Raw genomic sequence first — 16,113 nt, 5'->3', positions numbered from 1 at the left:
GAGCCCTTGCTCCTGGGCCCCCTCTAACCATCCCTCTCTTCTCCTGCCTAGGGACATGCCAGCCCAGGCTCGGGACCTGGTGGCGCGAATGAAAAACAGCCCTGTGAGTATAGGACCCGGCGCTCCAGCTGGGGTGGGTCAGTGGCTCTGAGAGACCCCTAGGGACGTCCCACTGCAGCTCCTGCTCCAGGCATGTCCCTATGAGGGCCCAAAGGAGCCACCAGAAGCAGGCCCTGCCCCCTACCCCTAGGGTGGGCAGCAGAAGGGAGAGATGGAGCAGAGAGCTGGAGATTGTGGTGTAGGCCTCCAACAGCGTCCCCCTTTAGGGAGCTGGCTCTGCAGAGCCCTATTATGTAAATGCTGGCTCTAAAAATAGGCTTCTCATCCAGTCCTTCCTCCTTCCCGATCCCAGCCCCTCGCAACCTTCTCACTAGTCATTGCTTTTTTAATGCTCTGTGTTTATGCCTCGGAATCCAGCTCCTGGCAGGACTCCTATTATGGTGGTGGCTGAGTGGAGAGCAGCTCCTTGGAGGGCCTCTCAGCCCACACCCCACCTCTTGAGTCCCCGCATAGCTCCTCTCCGGGCCCCACCTTGGTCTGCCCCCTGCTCCCTCACCTGGCCCGCCCCCTGCTCCCTCACCTGGCCCACCCCCTGTTCCCTCACCTGGTCCTCCCCCTGCTCTCTCACCTGGTCCACCCCCTGCTCCCTCACCTGGTCCACCCCCTGCTCCCTCACCTGCTATCCCTGCTCCCTCACCCCTGGTATGCCCTGCTCCCTCACCTGGTCTATCCCTGCCTCCCTCACCTGGTCTATCCCCCTGCTCCCTCACCTGGTCTGCCCCCTGCTCCCTCACCTGGTCTATCCCCTGCTCCCTCACCTGGTCTATCCCCTGCTCCCTCACCTGGTCTATGCCCTGCTCCCTCACCTGGTCTATGCCCTGCTCCCTCACCTGGTCTACCCCCTGCTCCCTCACCTGGTCTATGCCCTGCTCCCTCACCTGGTCCGCCCCCTGCTCCCTCACCTGGTCCGCCCCCTGCTCCCTCACCTGGTCTATGCCCTGCTCCCTCACCTGGTCTATCCCCTGCTCCCTCACCTGGTCTATCCCCTGCTCCCTCACCTGGTCTATGCCCTGCTCCCTCACCTGGTCCACCCCCTGCTCCCTCACCTGGTCTATTCCCTGCTCCTCACCTGAAGAGCCCTCCCAAGAGGCAGCTCTGGGATTTTGCTTCCAGCTGCATCTTTTGCCCTGGCTCCTCGGAAGGCCTTGATGCCTCCACTGCACACAGGACTGCAGCTCTCTAAAGAGCATTTCAAAGGACAATAGTCTCCTGCAGTGTGTGAGCAGATACATGTGTACACCTGTATATTCTCATATTCTCTCTCCCTCTCCCTTTCCCTCTCTCTCCCCCTCTCTCTCTTCCTCTCTCTCTTTCTCTCCCTCTCTCTCTCTTTCTCCCTCTCTCTCTTCCTGCTCCAGCATCACAGTGATGGCGAGGCATTGTCTCTCTACTGTGAGACAGAGAGAGTGAGGGACACTTGGGGGATGTCTGGCCAGGGAAGCCCCTCCTGAATATGCCCCACACCAAGCGCTAAACCTAGGATGTCTGTCCCCGCAGGAAATCAACCTGGAGAAAGACTGGAAGCTGATCACTCTCTTCGTTGGGAGCAACGACTTGTGTCATTACTGCGAGGATCCGGTAGGCCACTGGCCTGCGCCTCGGGGACCAGGGGAGGGAGATGCTGACCAGCGGCGTTATCATGCCCGGGGCCCTGAGCTCCCTCGGGGAGTCACTGTGCCTGCTCTCCAGGCACCGAGTCTGCCCTGGCAGCCCGGGCTCATACATGCCCCATGAGGCCTGGCATTTCCCACTGCGGGAGGCCCCTCGGAGACCAGCTTCATTGGTCTGACTCCAGAAGAGTCTAGAAGCACCCATGCTGGGCACTGCCAATGGGGTGGCCTCTGTGATGCACACACACTGGTTTCTGGGAGCCAGTGGGTAACTTGCGAGACCCACCCCCACCTGCTTGTCGTCCCTGCCCTGTTTGTTGGTGTTTTTCATGATGGTGGAGGGGGTGCAGGGGAGCTGAAACCATGTCACACCTGGGCTGGCTAAGGCTCCTGCGCTTCAGGGACATCATGAGTGAACCAGCCTCAGCCTGCCGGCCTGGGAACCCTCCCCCGTGCCTAACGCTGTTTCTCTGAGGAAACGGGTCCAGACTTACAAACCTTGGGAAGTTGTAACTTTTGGAATACATCTTGTTCTAAGTTGAGGACATCCTGTATTTTATTTGGCCAGAAAAAGACAGCTGCCATTACTCAGAGGTCATGGTAGGATGTTTGACAGGCGCAGGCGGGGGGAGAAGGCATTCATCATTCCTTGTGGCTCAGAGACACCACCGGAGGCTGCATGAGAATTCCTCCCCCCACACATGGGGCTTGCTCTTCCAGGTCCCCCCAGCCCCTCTGTTCACTGCCTCACTGTGCAGATCCTGGAGGCAGCAACACCGCCCCAGGGGCGTTGAAATGTCATTGCATCTTAAACTCAACGGGGTCCCAGAAGCCAGAAGTGACCTCGGAGCCACCTGTGGGCACTTGGGTCAGGAAAATGCCTGTCCTTGTGTAAGCAGGTTTATACTGAGAGTATTTTTGTGAAAAGAACCCAATTGCCACCCCACAGGACTAACTAGGAAGAGGCCTAACCAGCCTCCAGTCGGAAGATGGAGGTCAGAGGAGCCCTAAAAGGACCGTAGGAGTTAGGGGGAGCCCATGGGGCCAACATGGCCATATGGTTGGAGAAGAATGAGGCCGGTGATGGAAGGGAGTGGAGGAGTGGCAGGCCCAGCACTGCCAGGGGCTGCCTGTCGATTTGAGATGCCACAGAGTAGGGTGAGGAGGGGAGGATTCATGGTGTCCAATAGAGACCCTGTCCACCAGCAGTGAGGGCTGGGCTTCTAGCCGGTCCAGTGCCATCAAAGCCCCTCTGCACTAACTCTGCCACCATCCCGGGTGCCCCGGGCCCCCTCAGCTGGAAGCAGACCACTCTCCTCCCTCTGAGGAGGGCCCAGGGCTGAGGAGAGCCCCTCCTTTCTTCACAGGAGGCCCACTCAGCTGGGGAATACGTTCGGCACATCCAGCAGGCCCTGGACATCCTCTATGAGGTAGGACAGAGCAGCACCACGTCCTGCTGGTAACCTTCCTGCCGCTCACTCCCTGGGGCTGCTCCCAGGGTGCACCTGGGCAAGTTTGTTCAGGGAGCTGCACGCTGAGCAGAGCCCCACAGCGAGCAGGCCTAAGACACCGGATGCCACGGAGAGGCAGCCGCCGGCTCGCTGCGGGGACATCCTGATGGATCAGACTACATTGCTGGTGGCACAGAGTTTGCCTCTGAACCCCGTTAGCCTTGTTTGCAGCCAGGTAGTGTGGCTTACCAGCAATGGGACTTCTCCGGATCTCAGTTTCTCAATGTAGAAAGTGGGGCCGATCCAGAAGATGCAGTGAGATCGATAGAATCATATTTCCTCTCTGAGGCTCAGTTTCTTTATTGGTAAAAGTAGGGCGGGGAAGTTGGTTTGAATAGATGATCCCTTAGGCTCATTCCAGTAGTCATCAGTGCCCGCCCCCTCACAACTGCTTGGGGACTAAGGAAGCCCACCCCTCTGATCCCACAGCTTCCAAGGGCTTTTGTCAATGTGGTGGAGGTCATGGAGCTGACCAGCCTACACCAGGGCCAAGGCGGGAAATGTGACATGCCACTGGCAGCTCAGTAAGTACACGGTCCCAGTCCCAGGGTGAGGGTGTACTCTAGGGAGCAGGGCTCACTCATGCCAACAGTGAGACCATTGCTCAGAGCACACAGTCCTATCTAACGGGCAACTAGCCAGGACTTGCAAAATCACTTGGACAGGCCTCTACATTGTTGAATGCCTACTATATACAGGTCCCTTCCTTTCTCAGGACCTCAGTTTGCTTTTTCCATAAAGGGAGACAGGCAGACCAAATGATCCTTAGAGCCTCCTGAATTGTCAATAATTCCAAACGCCAGCTCCAGCAAGTCGCTCTGTGTTTGAGAGACAGCAGCAGGCACTGAGCTACACCTGGCCTCAGGTCCTGGCTCTGCCATTTAGGACCTGTGGGAGCTTGCCCAAACCACCCAACCCTCTCTGTGCTTTCTACTTCTCACCTGTGAAGCTCCTTGCAAAGGAGATGGGAAGTCTAAAGGAAATGCATGCCAAGTACTTGGCCCCAGTCAGGCAGGCTCTTGGGAAATAGTAGGTTTTATAATGTCCTTTATAGGACTGTCCTTGAAAGCCACTGCAAGAGAATTTCTGTTGGGGGCTAGAGTTTATTTAAAGCTCAGCTGTTACCCTGGCAGGAAGTTGCCGTCTTCTGAGGCCAGGGGGTCTCCCAGAGTTTTGCTATGGGGAGGAGATTCTGTAGGGGGTTGAAGGGTCCTATCTGGGGTCAAATAGATTTGGTGGGAAGACGACAAGCTAGTTCCCATTATTGATAGAAACCTAGATCCCCAGGTGAAGTGGCATCAGCTGGGGGTATGGCGGGTTCCTCCAGCAAGGTGGCCTTACATTCCACCTTGTCAAGGCATCTCAAGCTGATTGACCCGCCCTACCCTCTCACTCTGGCGCTCAGGGAGATCCCCAAGCAGCTGGAGTTAGAGAAGGGAGGCCTTAGGAACATAAAGGAGAGGGACTGGGCCATCATGGCAGTCGTCACCCAACTCCATCCCACTCCCTATCTGGTCATTCTCTGGACAAACCACAGAAGCCACAAGCTTGGGATGGAGCAGCCAGGTGGCATGGGGAATGGGAAGGCTCTCTACACAGAGGCCTAGGCATCAGGTGCCAACTCTTCCACCTTCTCTCTCAACAAGTACCTGCTGGACCTTGAGGTTCAGTTCTGTGACCGGGGTCCATGAGTCAGCAAGGCTGTGTTGTGGAGGCACCTGGATGTCATCCCTTTTCCATGTGAGGCAGCACAGGGTCCAGGTCTCTGTGGGCAGCAGCTTCCTCTGGGTGGGGGGTCATCCTCCCAGGGGCCCAGAGTCAGGCTGCCCCCAGGGAGCTTCTCCATAGGACTCCTTGCCTTGTAGGAGCAACTGCACTTGCTTCAGGCGCTTCCAGGAGAACTCCCCAGAGATGCAGGAACTGAAGAAGGTGAACTGGAACTTTCAGGTAGATCTGCACCCCTTCTCTTCCTGCCCCAGGTGAGAGGCACCTTTACTCCAGAGCAAGGGTCCAAAGTCACGCGTTCAGCAGGGCTTTCCTGAAAGCAAGTGCTCCCTAAGGGCAAGTCACAGGCCCTGAAATATTTATTCAGGTGGATTGAACACCAAGGCGGGGGGCGGGGTGGGGATGGAAGGGGGGAGTGAGAAATCTCAGAAGGGAAGCTAAGAGAACTTCCGCTTGCCAGCACTGGGTCAGCCTGAAAGTGTAGCAGCACTGGGCTCCCAGAGGTGATGTCATGTGATGGCTGCCATCTCCCACCCTGAGGAGGAGGAGGGCATTTACTGCCTGTTGGTCTTTCTCCCAACTTACCGTCTCCTCCATTGACATGGCCACTCTGAGCTTTTCTGCAGCTTACCCATCTCATGCACAGGCCATGTCGTCTTACCTCTTCTAAGCCACTTCCCATGAGCAACTTCACCCTCAGATATCTCCCCATATCTCCCCATGAGCAGCCTGCACTTCACTGACCCTACCTGCTGCTCATGGGTTTTTTGGGTTTTTTTACATCTTGTCTCATTTTCCCCAATTGGATTATAAGCTCCTTAAGAATAAGCATACCTCATCTATCTCTTTTAGAGTCCATAGTTTTTTGTTGTTGTTGTTGTTTTCTTTAATATATTTTATTGATTTTACACAGAGAGGAATTGAGAGGGACAGAGAGTTAGAAACGTCGATGAAAGAGAAACATCGACCAGCTGCCTCTTGCACATCCCCTACTGGGGATGTGCCCGCAACCAAGGTATAATACATGCCCTTGACCAGAATCGAACCCGGGACCTTTCGGTCCGCAGGCCGACGCTCTATCCACTGAGCCAAACCGGTCCCGGCAGAGTCCATAGTTTTTAAATCCAAAGACTAAGGACACTCATCCCCTAAGTTCATGAGCATTTGGGGGAGCTGGCATTGGACTGGGGCCCATGTGATAATTCACCTCTTCATGCCATGTGAACCGGGGAAGCCTCTGGTCCATGCAGTCTGGCCAGCAGCTCAGACCCAGCCTTACAGAAACGTCAGAGTAGAATTGGGTGGTACTCCTGCCTGTACCCTAGAGCAGCCCCTTTAAGTCCCCATTGCCTAGGGTGGGTTGGCCTCCATCATGACCAGCCCAAGGCTAGGACCTGCCTGTCCTGGCCAGGAGGGCTGAGCAGCCTCTCTCTCCGTCCTCAGAGTGGTGTGTCCAGGTTCTCCTACTGGCACCAGTACCTGCAGCGTGAGGACTTCGCGGTGGTCGTGCAGCCTTTCTTCCAAAACACCCTTGTCCCCCTGAACAAGGTAAGCTGCAGGCATTTCTAGGAAGCACGTGTGTGGGGCCATATCTTAGATGGTGTGTTTTCTTCTCTATGTAGGCTTTTCTGTCTGCTTCTCCTTTACCCTTTTTAAATTTTCTTTCTCTCTCTTTTTTTTTTAATATGATTAAAACCTAGCTTCATTTGGAAAGAAAAGGAGAAACTCGACATTGACCAAGCTCCTGAGGCCTGGCCCTGCTATTTGCTAGATTGGGATAGAATGGAAATCTTCCTAAATATGTTATTCTTTTTCAACACATTAGGGCAGGGATGCTCACAGAAAAGGATGGACTGTGGGTGGCTATAATTCATGTCTGTTTACAAACTAAAAATTGAAAAATTGGGCAACTTCATCAATATCTGGGAGGGTGTCCCCATTATCAGCAGAGTGGAAAGAATGAAAGGAGAAATGCCCAGGTCGCCTGCTAGGTGGGTGGGGGCAGGTAGCAGTGCCCTTGTCCCAGGAAGATAATGCCCTTGCCTTTGGTCACAGAGAGGAGGCGCTGACCTCACCTTCTTCTCCGAAGACTGTTTCCACTTCTCAGAACGCGGGCATGCTGAGATGGCCATTGCGCTCTGGAACAACATGGTGAGTGCCTGGGTCCGAGTGGGCTCCTGTCAAAGAGGGCCACCCCAGGATGTCGACAACAAAAGCCTAGTGGCTGTCAGAGCTCCTTTCTCCCCAAAGCTCAGGAGGGTAGCACACGCATTTGTACTGACAGATCAGATGATCCTATCAGTAATGCCCTAGTATTGTGGGGGGATGATTTTGTAATCAGGTAGACTAGATGAAAACAACAGTTTCAACCCCTTACTGTGTGACCTTGGACAAATGATCTTTCTCTCTCTCTGGCCATCATCATCTGTAAAAACAATGAAAATGGCACAGATCTCAGAAATTGAAGGTAATGTGAAAACAGCACTCAGCACAATAATTAACATTCAACAAATGTCAGCCCCATCATTCCAGTCTCAACACATTCCCAACTCTTATTTCTTTGAACAGCAAAAAGAAAAGAGCCTCTGGCCTGTTTTCCCAGGTTGTCACCTGTTCCCATCCTTTCTTAAGGTGGCAAAGGGACGTTATACAATGAACATACAGCCCAGGGGCCACAGGAACCCCTGGCCTTGCCTCTGCCCTGCATAGCCGGCTACTCACTACTAGGCAACCAGCTCCGTCTGCACAGGGCAATGAAACGCCTTGCCAGTCCTCTGGCTTCTTTTGCTTTAATCTCAGTGAGTAACCCAATCTCCACCCCCACGTGCATGTTCCCTCATTTCTCCCATGGTGACTAAACAGACTGCACTCCTGCTACTTTTACTGCCGTTCAGGCCCACCGTGTCCCTGCCAACCACCACTGTCCAAATATTCCCACACCTGTCAACTCACCCAATGGGTCCAGTATCTCACTCGGCTGACTCAAAATATTGACTTTTCCCTTAGCTACACCATCCCTTCTCCTCAGAACAGCACGTAAGCCGGTTTTATCCTTGGCCTGCTTCATTGCAGACTCAGCCTTCCTCCACTTTTTGTTTCCCATCTGTTGACATCACATTCTACCCACTCCTAAATCTTTCATCATACTCTCAGCCCAGGACTCTGAATTTCAACCACAACATCTTTTAGTTCCTTCCCCACCCAACCTCCACGGGGTCATTGTTTTAATCCAAGTTTGTGCAGCCTAAAACAAAAATCTATGAAAGAAATGAATCAAAGTCCTATTGTCTTTCAGTGGCTGAGTCACACAACTTCATTCCTTTTAAACCCCCGACCCTGCTCCCAAGAAATGGGTTTCTATGCAATTATTCTACTGAGATGTCAGGGGATTTCAAGAAGGGCCCAGAATTCTAAGCCCTTAGCCTTTCCTTCCCAGCATTTTCTGGTGGCATTCTGAGCCTGCATAATGCCAGGAGTCTCCTGGGGCTTGATGACTCAAAAATGACAGAGCTCATTGGTCTCTCTCTGCATGAATTAAGGATGTCTTTCTGGCCTCTTCCCAAGCAGCTCAGTAGTTCTCTCTATTCACCCAGGTGAGAGGTTTTTATACATAAAGGAAACTGGGAGGGGTTTTTATCTGAAAACAAAAGGTACACACTGACATGGAGCCATATAGATAAAGATACAAGACTGCCCGTGGCTCCCTGCCCATCATTGTCCCAGCCATACTTCTAATTTAAGAAACAACAAAGTAAAACTGGACGAAAATCATCTAAGAATAACTTATGCTTTGCTGTGTAATTTTGGGAAATAATTATCCAGTCCAGTGTTTTCATCCAAAGCCATCTCAGCTATAAAGCTATTGCATCACACCAACTTTTAGAGTATTTTCTTACTGGAATTTCCCCCGTAGAGTGACATAAATAAATAGCAGACTCTTAGAGGTCCTCTGGCCAGAATGCTCTATAACTAAAACCAGAAACACGAAGCCATTTGCCAGGATCACACAGCCAGTTAGTGGCAGAGCAGGGGTTGGCCGGTGATCCCAAGGTACCCTACCAGTGACCCACCAATTCCACTCCTGGGCATATGCCCATCAGAAAGGTCTTAGTTGTCTAGTGTTCTGGATACAGCACCACCTGGCCTTCCCGCTCCCAACCAGATAAGCTCATATGTACCCGGTGAATTCATGTCTCATAATTAGAGTCCTATGACATAGTGTCTGCAAGCTTTGGCCGGTGAACCCAAGGTATCCTACTGTGCAGCAAACACCCTATAGATTCATCATCTCCTGCACCTCCTCTCTTAACAATTTAGGCTTCGTTCGGAACATTTGCAAAGCCAGAAATATTAGCAATACCAGGAAATGTTTTTCTCCTCCTTTTTATTCTTTTGTCTTCTTATAAAGCTTTTCCTTATTTTTTTCTGATGCCTAGCCAGCAGTATTGAAATCTCCCCCCCGCCCTCCCCACCTGCTATCTGCATCTCCCCAGGCTCTGAGTGATAGCCTAGCCTCATGATGGCATCGCTGTCTCCAGGCTTATGGCCCTTAAAACAGCAAATCTCAGCTCTGGCTGTAGAGTAGAATCCTCTGGAGACTTTAAACACAATATATGCCTGCAACTACTTTGAACGTATGGATTCCCTGTGACCCAACAATTCCACTCCTGGGCATGTGCCCATCAGAAAGGAATGCATGGGTCCACCACAGCTGCATACAGACTTTTCCCAGCAGCATTATTCATAGTCCCCATGTCCACCACCAGGAGAATGGACAAACTGTGACACCTTCATACAATGGAATACCTTACACTTAGGGAAACACACTTCAACAACATACATATATTTCAAAAACAAGTCAATTAATATATGGTCTTATTGGGGGTGAATTATACTGGATGAGGGAGGCAGAGGGGCCCAGGGTTCTGGTAATAATTCCTGCTCACTTATGATTTGTACTTGTTTCTATATGTGTGTCAGCCTCATTGAAAAATTTGCTTACAATAAAAGAAAAATGTCTGGGCCTCATTCCCAGAAATTCTGACTTAGTCTGGGTGGCACCTGGGTTTAGTATATTTTAAAAGCTCTCCAGTGGCATTATTATACAGGGTTTGCAAACCAGCGCCTGAGATTTATTCACCACAGTAGTCTGCAGAAATGAAAAGCTGACGCTGCTTTCAAATTTCCAAGGTCCACCCACCCCAAAGGAGAGGCCTGGCCCCTTAGCACCAAACACCACCTGCGACCTGACCCCAGTCAATCTATCTGGCAGCCACTCCGCCACCCTCTGATTTGCACTTGGCAGTCTAATAAGGAGTGAAATTTCCCACGCCGCTCATGCTCTCTGCCTCTGTGTGTCTGCCATCACTCACCCCTTACTCCGGTCTGCCCTTCCAACCTGCTTCTTACCCTCCTCACCACTCCACTCCAGTGCCAGCTTTCGCAGGAAGTCTTCTCTGAATCCCCAGAGCAGTCTAGAGGCCCACCCGACCCCACTGTACCCTGGCCCAGACCTGTGCATTTGGCTCTTCATTGGTGCATATAGCTTCAGAAAGAAAAAAAAATGGACTCTAGAAAAACAGCCTTGTTTCTATGGCCAGCCCATGCCTCCTGCCCCTGCACTTCTCCACTGCAATCTCCTTTCCACCACCCAATCGCTCAACCACTAGGTGGTGGGCACTGTTCCGCATGCTGGGGACGCAGCAATCAAAAAGAAAGAATGGCTCTGTTCTCATGGAGCCTACAGTCTCCTTGGGAAGGAACAAATAACAAACAAATGAGCAAGGTAATTTCTGACCACATTCAGGGCTTAAGAAAAAGCAAAGCAGGGAACTATGACAGAGAGGAATGGGGGGTGAGAAGAAGGCCTCACTGAAGAAGTGACCTGTGAACTGAGAGAGGCTGCCAGGCATGCAGAGGGCTGGGCCAGACTGCTCCAGGCAGAGGAGATAGGACCTGTGCAGGCCTGGAGTCAGGGATGAGCTTGAAGCTTCTGAGGAACACAAAGGCCAGGGTGACTGGAGGGAGAGAAAGGGTCAGAGAGGTGAGCAGGGCCTAGTCCTTGGATGGCTTTCCAGCCATATAAACCCTTTTACCCTCTGGCTGTTGAGTAGCGATGAAACCTTAGTCTGAGGTTAAGGAAATGGAATGGGTGGTTGAGGTGGTAGAGGGAAGAAGGCTTGGGAGGGAAAACTCCAAGTTCTTTGTTGGATGTGGTAAGTTAGAGATGCCTTCCAGATAATCACCTGGTGTTATCAGATGAGCTGTTAAATATCTGTGTCTGGAGCTCAGAGAGTTGGTCAGGGATGGAGATTGGGGGGGGGGGGGGGGGAGGAGATATCATTAGCATAGAGGTGGTATTCAAAACCACTGGTTTAACTGAGCGCCCTAGAGAAAGAATGTGTGGAAAAGAGTATAGGACCAACTGCCAAGCCCTAGGACATTCATTCCAACCTTTGATACCAGCAACAGAGGAAGATGAAAGAGGGGTAGGGAGGAAGGAAACAAGCAGAGCGTGATCTCCAGGGAACCAGAGAAGTGAGTGGCTTGAAAGGGAGGCATCAACTTTGACAAATGCTGCTGAGAAGTCAAACAAGACGTAGACACACACAGAAAAAGTGACCATTGGACCTGGCAAGGCAGAGGCCATTGGTGACTGACAGCTTCAGCCAAGTGAGGAGACTGGAGACCCATTGGAATGGGTGTCAGAGAAAAGGGAAGACCAGGAAGCCCAGTCAGTGATTACAAACAACTCGCCCTAGGGATATGAGAAGTAATGGCAAAAGTCGCTGGAGGGGATGTGGGATCCAGGGGAGGGCAGTTAAATGATTGGAGATAGAATAGTTTCTGCTCTGATAGCAGGGAACCCGTAAAAAGAGAGAAACTCATACAATCATCAAACCCAAATGATCACTGCCTTCCTCGGCACCACTTGGTTCCTGGGTCCCTGGGACATCATTGGGAATCATCCAAACTAGCCTTCGGTATTCATCTCTCACCAGGTGGTTCTGTTACCATGGTGCTAAGTAGAAATAATGCTCTCTTACAAGTGTAAGTGACGTCCTGCTCACACGTGCTTTCATTTCATCTTCTCATTTGATGCTCACAACAACCCAATGTGGGATTGTCAGGACAGGGTTTAATGCCCTGCCCCTAACCTCGGGACAGTTCAGGAGCCAGCCTAGCTTCATACTGGCCGTTATCAGCAGAGCCAGGACCCCAGCGGATGACCCTGCTGTGCTCTGTCCAGTCACCATGTGGGCACCAGAGCTGCCCTTCCTCCTCTGTGTTGCTAAGGAACAGGTATAAAGGCTTTAAGTCAACACAAAAACAAGACCATGAGCCAGGTGTGGTCATTAGCTGGCACAGAGTACTTCCACTTACCTCACAGGCAATACCTGGAGTCAGGAGCTGCTGAGGTCAGGAACAGGTAGGGACAGATTATCCGATGGTGGAGGCCAGAAGTTCAGGACAGTTCGAATCGGTGTTCATCCTTTTTGGGACTGAAGGTGCTGGGCGGAAGAAATCCAGCAGCTTGCGACTCTTCCTCAGAGGGCCCCAGGGCCAAACGTATTTGGGAGAACCTCTCTAAACCACAGAAATGTTGTCAGTAGACCTTTTTATCTATGAAGAAAACATACAAAGATGCTCAAGTGAGAAAACCCAATTTCTTAAGGTTGACAAGCTGAGTCTAGTCATGGTGTCATGGTAACCAATGTGTTTTCCTGAAGTTGACTAGCCCCATACACTTAAAAGAAGTTGGTAAATACGACGAGGATGACCATTTTACAAATTGAAAATGCAGAATGTCTGCCATCACAGCCACCCACAAGGAAAACAGGAAATGGAGGTGCTGGGCCCTGACTTCCACTCAGTGTGACCTCTAGACCGGTCAGTCTCTCTTGGGCCTCAGTAAAGCCAGGACACAGACTCAGCCGCCCACCCCCCCACCCGCCCCCCGCTCTGGTGGGCCTGTCACTCTGTGAGAGAGTCAGGTCCAGCTCTGGCCCCGGAGCTGCCGGTATCTGCTGTGGGTCTTGCTTCATAGCTGGTTTCAGTTTTGGAAAGAGAAGGAGTCTGGTATGAGAGACCACTCTTTCAGGAGGGGTCTCCCAGCTTCGGAGGAATCAGGATTTCCTTTCTCTCCTCAGCTGGAACCAGTGGGCCGTAAGACAACCTCCAACAACTTCACCTACAGCCGAACCAAACTCAAGTGCCCCTCTCCTGTGAGTAACGGTCCCACCTGTCCAGCATGGGACAGGTGTCTGGGGTGAGGATGGGGGCGATAGAGCCACCGGGAGACACACAAATCCCCTGGGAGGCTTTGGCATCGTACACTTCTTTCACTGCCACCATTCTCACAGCTCACCTTTCCCCACTGTTCCAGGCACCTTTCAGCTCCTCAGAGTGGGGGCAGCCAGGGGTGAGGGGCAGGAGGAAGCAAGAGGTCCTGACTGAAGGGGGAAGAGGCACTCAGGGGAGGCAGGCAGGACTGGCGGAAGCTTGAGTCACCCTCTACCCTGAGGAGTCTGAGTCATGCTCTGTCTTAAACAAGGTGGAGGAGCTCTCCCAAGCCAGGCATGCCACTAGGGCTGGGGGGTTGGGAGGCAGAGAGAAATAAGACACCGAATCTGCCCTGGGAGCCTACAATCCACCTCCTCCCTTCCCACCACTGCCTTTTCCAGGCCCTTACTGCCTTTACCTGGACCACTGGCTAAGTCCCAAACTTGCTCCCCAGCTCTCTCCTCTCCCCACTCTATCCATCTCATGATCACTGCAGACACCAGCCTGCCAGGATTGTCAGGACTACTTGAAACCCTTCCCTCCATGAAACCGTCCATGGAAGAAAGGCACCTTAGACATTGTTCTGTCACCTTCAACACTCTCTGCTCCTGAAAATAGAGCAGTTCCCTGATGAGCCCCACGATTGCCCTGTCTGTGCTTTCACTGCTGCCTCCTCTGCAGGCACATCCCCCATCTCAGCCTTTGGAAAATCTTTACATCCTCCAGGCCCTGTCTGGGCTACTGTCCCTGCACACCTGCCTTAGTCTCTCTTGTGTTTACACTGCTCCTAAGACACTGAAAGGCTCCAGTGATGTGATCGCTTCTCAACATGTCTTATCTCCCACCTGGGCTATGAGAGATGTCATATCTTAGCTCTCAGGCACTCGCACAGCTCCCCCAGCCATGGCTCCCGCAACAGGCACTCCGTGTTCGCTGAAAGGGAGGAAGGGACCCAGGAAGGCAGGCCCAAGCGCCTTCTCTCCCGGTCCCTCTCATTTTGGTTCTCCAATTGACTGCAGAACCAGCTGTCCTTCCACCCTGACCTTCTCTGCTCCCCCAGCACCCCTGGATGGGAGGATGGGAATATTTGTTCAGTATGGCCTAAAAGAAAGAGTTGGGGTCTCCCCCAAGACTTTTATTGGCCACTGTCAGTTCCCAGTCTTTCACAATGGGGTCAACAGGAGGGAGATGCTGGTGAGACACACAGGAGGTTGTAACTGGGTATTGACCACTTTGGACACCCTCCTCCGGAAGGTCTGGGCCCAGTGGGATGAAGGAGCTTTGCAGACCATGAGCTGGGGATATGTGCAAGGCTGTGTGGTAGCATCTCCAGCCAGGGACCCAAAGAGCCCAAGGTGGGCAGCTAGATGGTTTTCAGAGGCCCCAACGCCTGACCCTCTCCTCCTCCGCAGGAGAGTCCTTACCTCCACACTCTGAGGAATAGTCAGCTACTCCAAAGCCAGGCTGAAGAAGGCCCCAACATGCTCCCCTGGGCTGTGCCAGTGGCGGCAGGAGGTGGCCTTGCAGTTGGTGTCGGCGTGGTGATGGCATGGAGAGCCATGAGAAGCCGCCAGAAGGAAGATCCTCCAATAAACCTGAACACTGTGAGTTTGTAGGCCCAACAGCTGCATGGATGCTCATCCTAGAAGTCCCAGCCACACACTCCTCCCCAGCCCTCTACCTCAGCCACCATAGAGCGCTTCCACACCTGGTGACATAGGAAGCCAAAAGGACCGTCCCGACTTACCGAAGCCTGGGACCGATGCTCCTGGAATTGGCGAATTTAAATGAAAGCCAAAGTCATTCTGTTCTTGGGTTAACCTGCTTAAAGCTCTTGCCTTCCATCTTGTCATGTGATGAGGATGTGGGAGCTAGAGCCTTCCGTGTCATCTCAGCCAGTGCTGCCCAAGTGATGGCAGACCTGAGCCAGACCAGCCCCTGTCGGGCTCCAGTCAGCACTGGAGGAGCAGATCCTCAGTGCCCAAACCCACTACTTAGAGTGTGGGGAGGACACTGGTCAGCAGGTGCTGGATAGAATTCGGGAGCTGGCTGGCCACCATGCATTACAGTCCAACACATACCTGCCGTGCACCTGTTTTGGACCCGGGACAACACAGAGCACTGTGGTACCTCCAAAGCTGTGAGGTTCCTGGCCAAGAAGACAAAACTCCTTCAAGAGACAAGAAGCTCTGTGACAGTGCAAGTCAGCGCTACGGCAACGACAGGTAAACACAGCCGATTGCTCTCAAGACTGGGAAGAGTTCCTTGGCAAAAGTTTCCTGAAAGAGGACTATGTTGAAATGCCATTTAAAAAAAGATAAAGGATTGGAACATGAACACCTTACATATCCTCAACCTGGCTTAATCCAGGGACTAAATTTCGGAGTGATTTCCTCTTTCTACGTTACCAGGTTGCTGAGAAAGAGATAGAGAGTCTGACAACCCAGGCCCTACCACGGCAAGACCCCGACTGGATGACTTTCCCAGATCATTCCTTTGATTTTGCACAAAAACCCAGGGAGGGGATGAGTTTTGAAACTAAGAGTGGTGGTTGCGCAGCATTGTGAATGCTACTGACTTATTCCTTTAAAAAGGTTAATTGTAAGTCCTGTGAATTTCACCCCAATAAAAAGCAAGCAAAATGAATCCATTATCATCTGCATTCTAAGCATATCTCCATATATCTCTGATCACATAGTGTGGGATGACAAAGAATGTGAGTTAGAACCCCAGTTATATATACCATCTGAATGTGTGGCCCACAGAGCAAACCCCATCAGCAGCCTGAGCCCTGGTCTCTCAGATTCCTCCTCTATAAAAGTGGACTCAGAGAACCCATTTTGCCTGCCTCGCAGCACAGCTGG

The 16,113-nt window shown here is 52.1% G+C and overlaps 1 protein-coding gene across 1 annotated transcript in view; it reads left to right on the top strand.

Annotated features, from left to right (window-relative positions):
• PLB1 (phospholipase B1) overlaps nucleotides 1–15,902 on the top strand; it is a 116,059-nt gene extending 100,157 nt beyond the window's left edge. The window contains exons 50-58 of the mRNA XM_036434892.1: nucleotides 52–103; nucleotides 1,618–1,698; nucleotides 3,098–3,160; nucleotides 3,671–3,765; nucleotides 5,107–5,188; nucleotides 6,410–6,514; nucleotides 7,022–7,117; nucleotides 13,117–13,191; nucleotides 14,662–15,902. Coding sequence (XP_036290785.1) covers nucleotides 52–103; nucleotides 1,618–1,698; nucleotides 3,098–3,160; nucleotides 3,671–3,765; nucleotides 5,107–5,188; nucleotides 6,410–6,514; nucleotides 7,022–7,117; nucleotides 13,117–13,191; nucleotides 14,662–14,865 — 853 coding nt within the window. The 3' untranslated portion in view covers nucleotides 14,866–15,902. The remainder of the gene's footprint in view (nucleotides 1–51; nucleotides 104–1,617; nucleotides 1,699–3,097; nucleotides 3,161–3,670; nucleotides 3,766–5,106; nucleotides 5,189–6,409; nucleotides 6,515–7,021; nucleotides 7,118–13,116; nucleotides 13,192–14,661) is intronic.
• Nucleotides 15,903–16,113: the final 211 nt, after the last annotated feature.

This window comes from Pipistrellus kuhlii, unplaced genomic scaffold, assembly GCF_014108245.1.
Source record: "Pipistrellus kuhlii isolate mPipKuh1 unplaced genomic scaffold, mPipKuh1.p scaffold_m20_p_13, whole genome shotgun sequence".
Classification (NCBI taxonomy): Eukaryota; Metazoa; Chordata; class Mammalia; order Chiroptera; family Vespertilionidae; genus Pipistrellus; species Pipistrellus kuhlii.
This window is presented reverse-complemented; position numbering and strand designations above follow the sequence as displayed.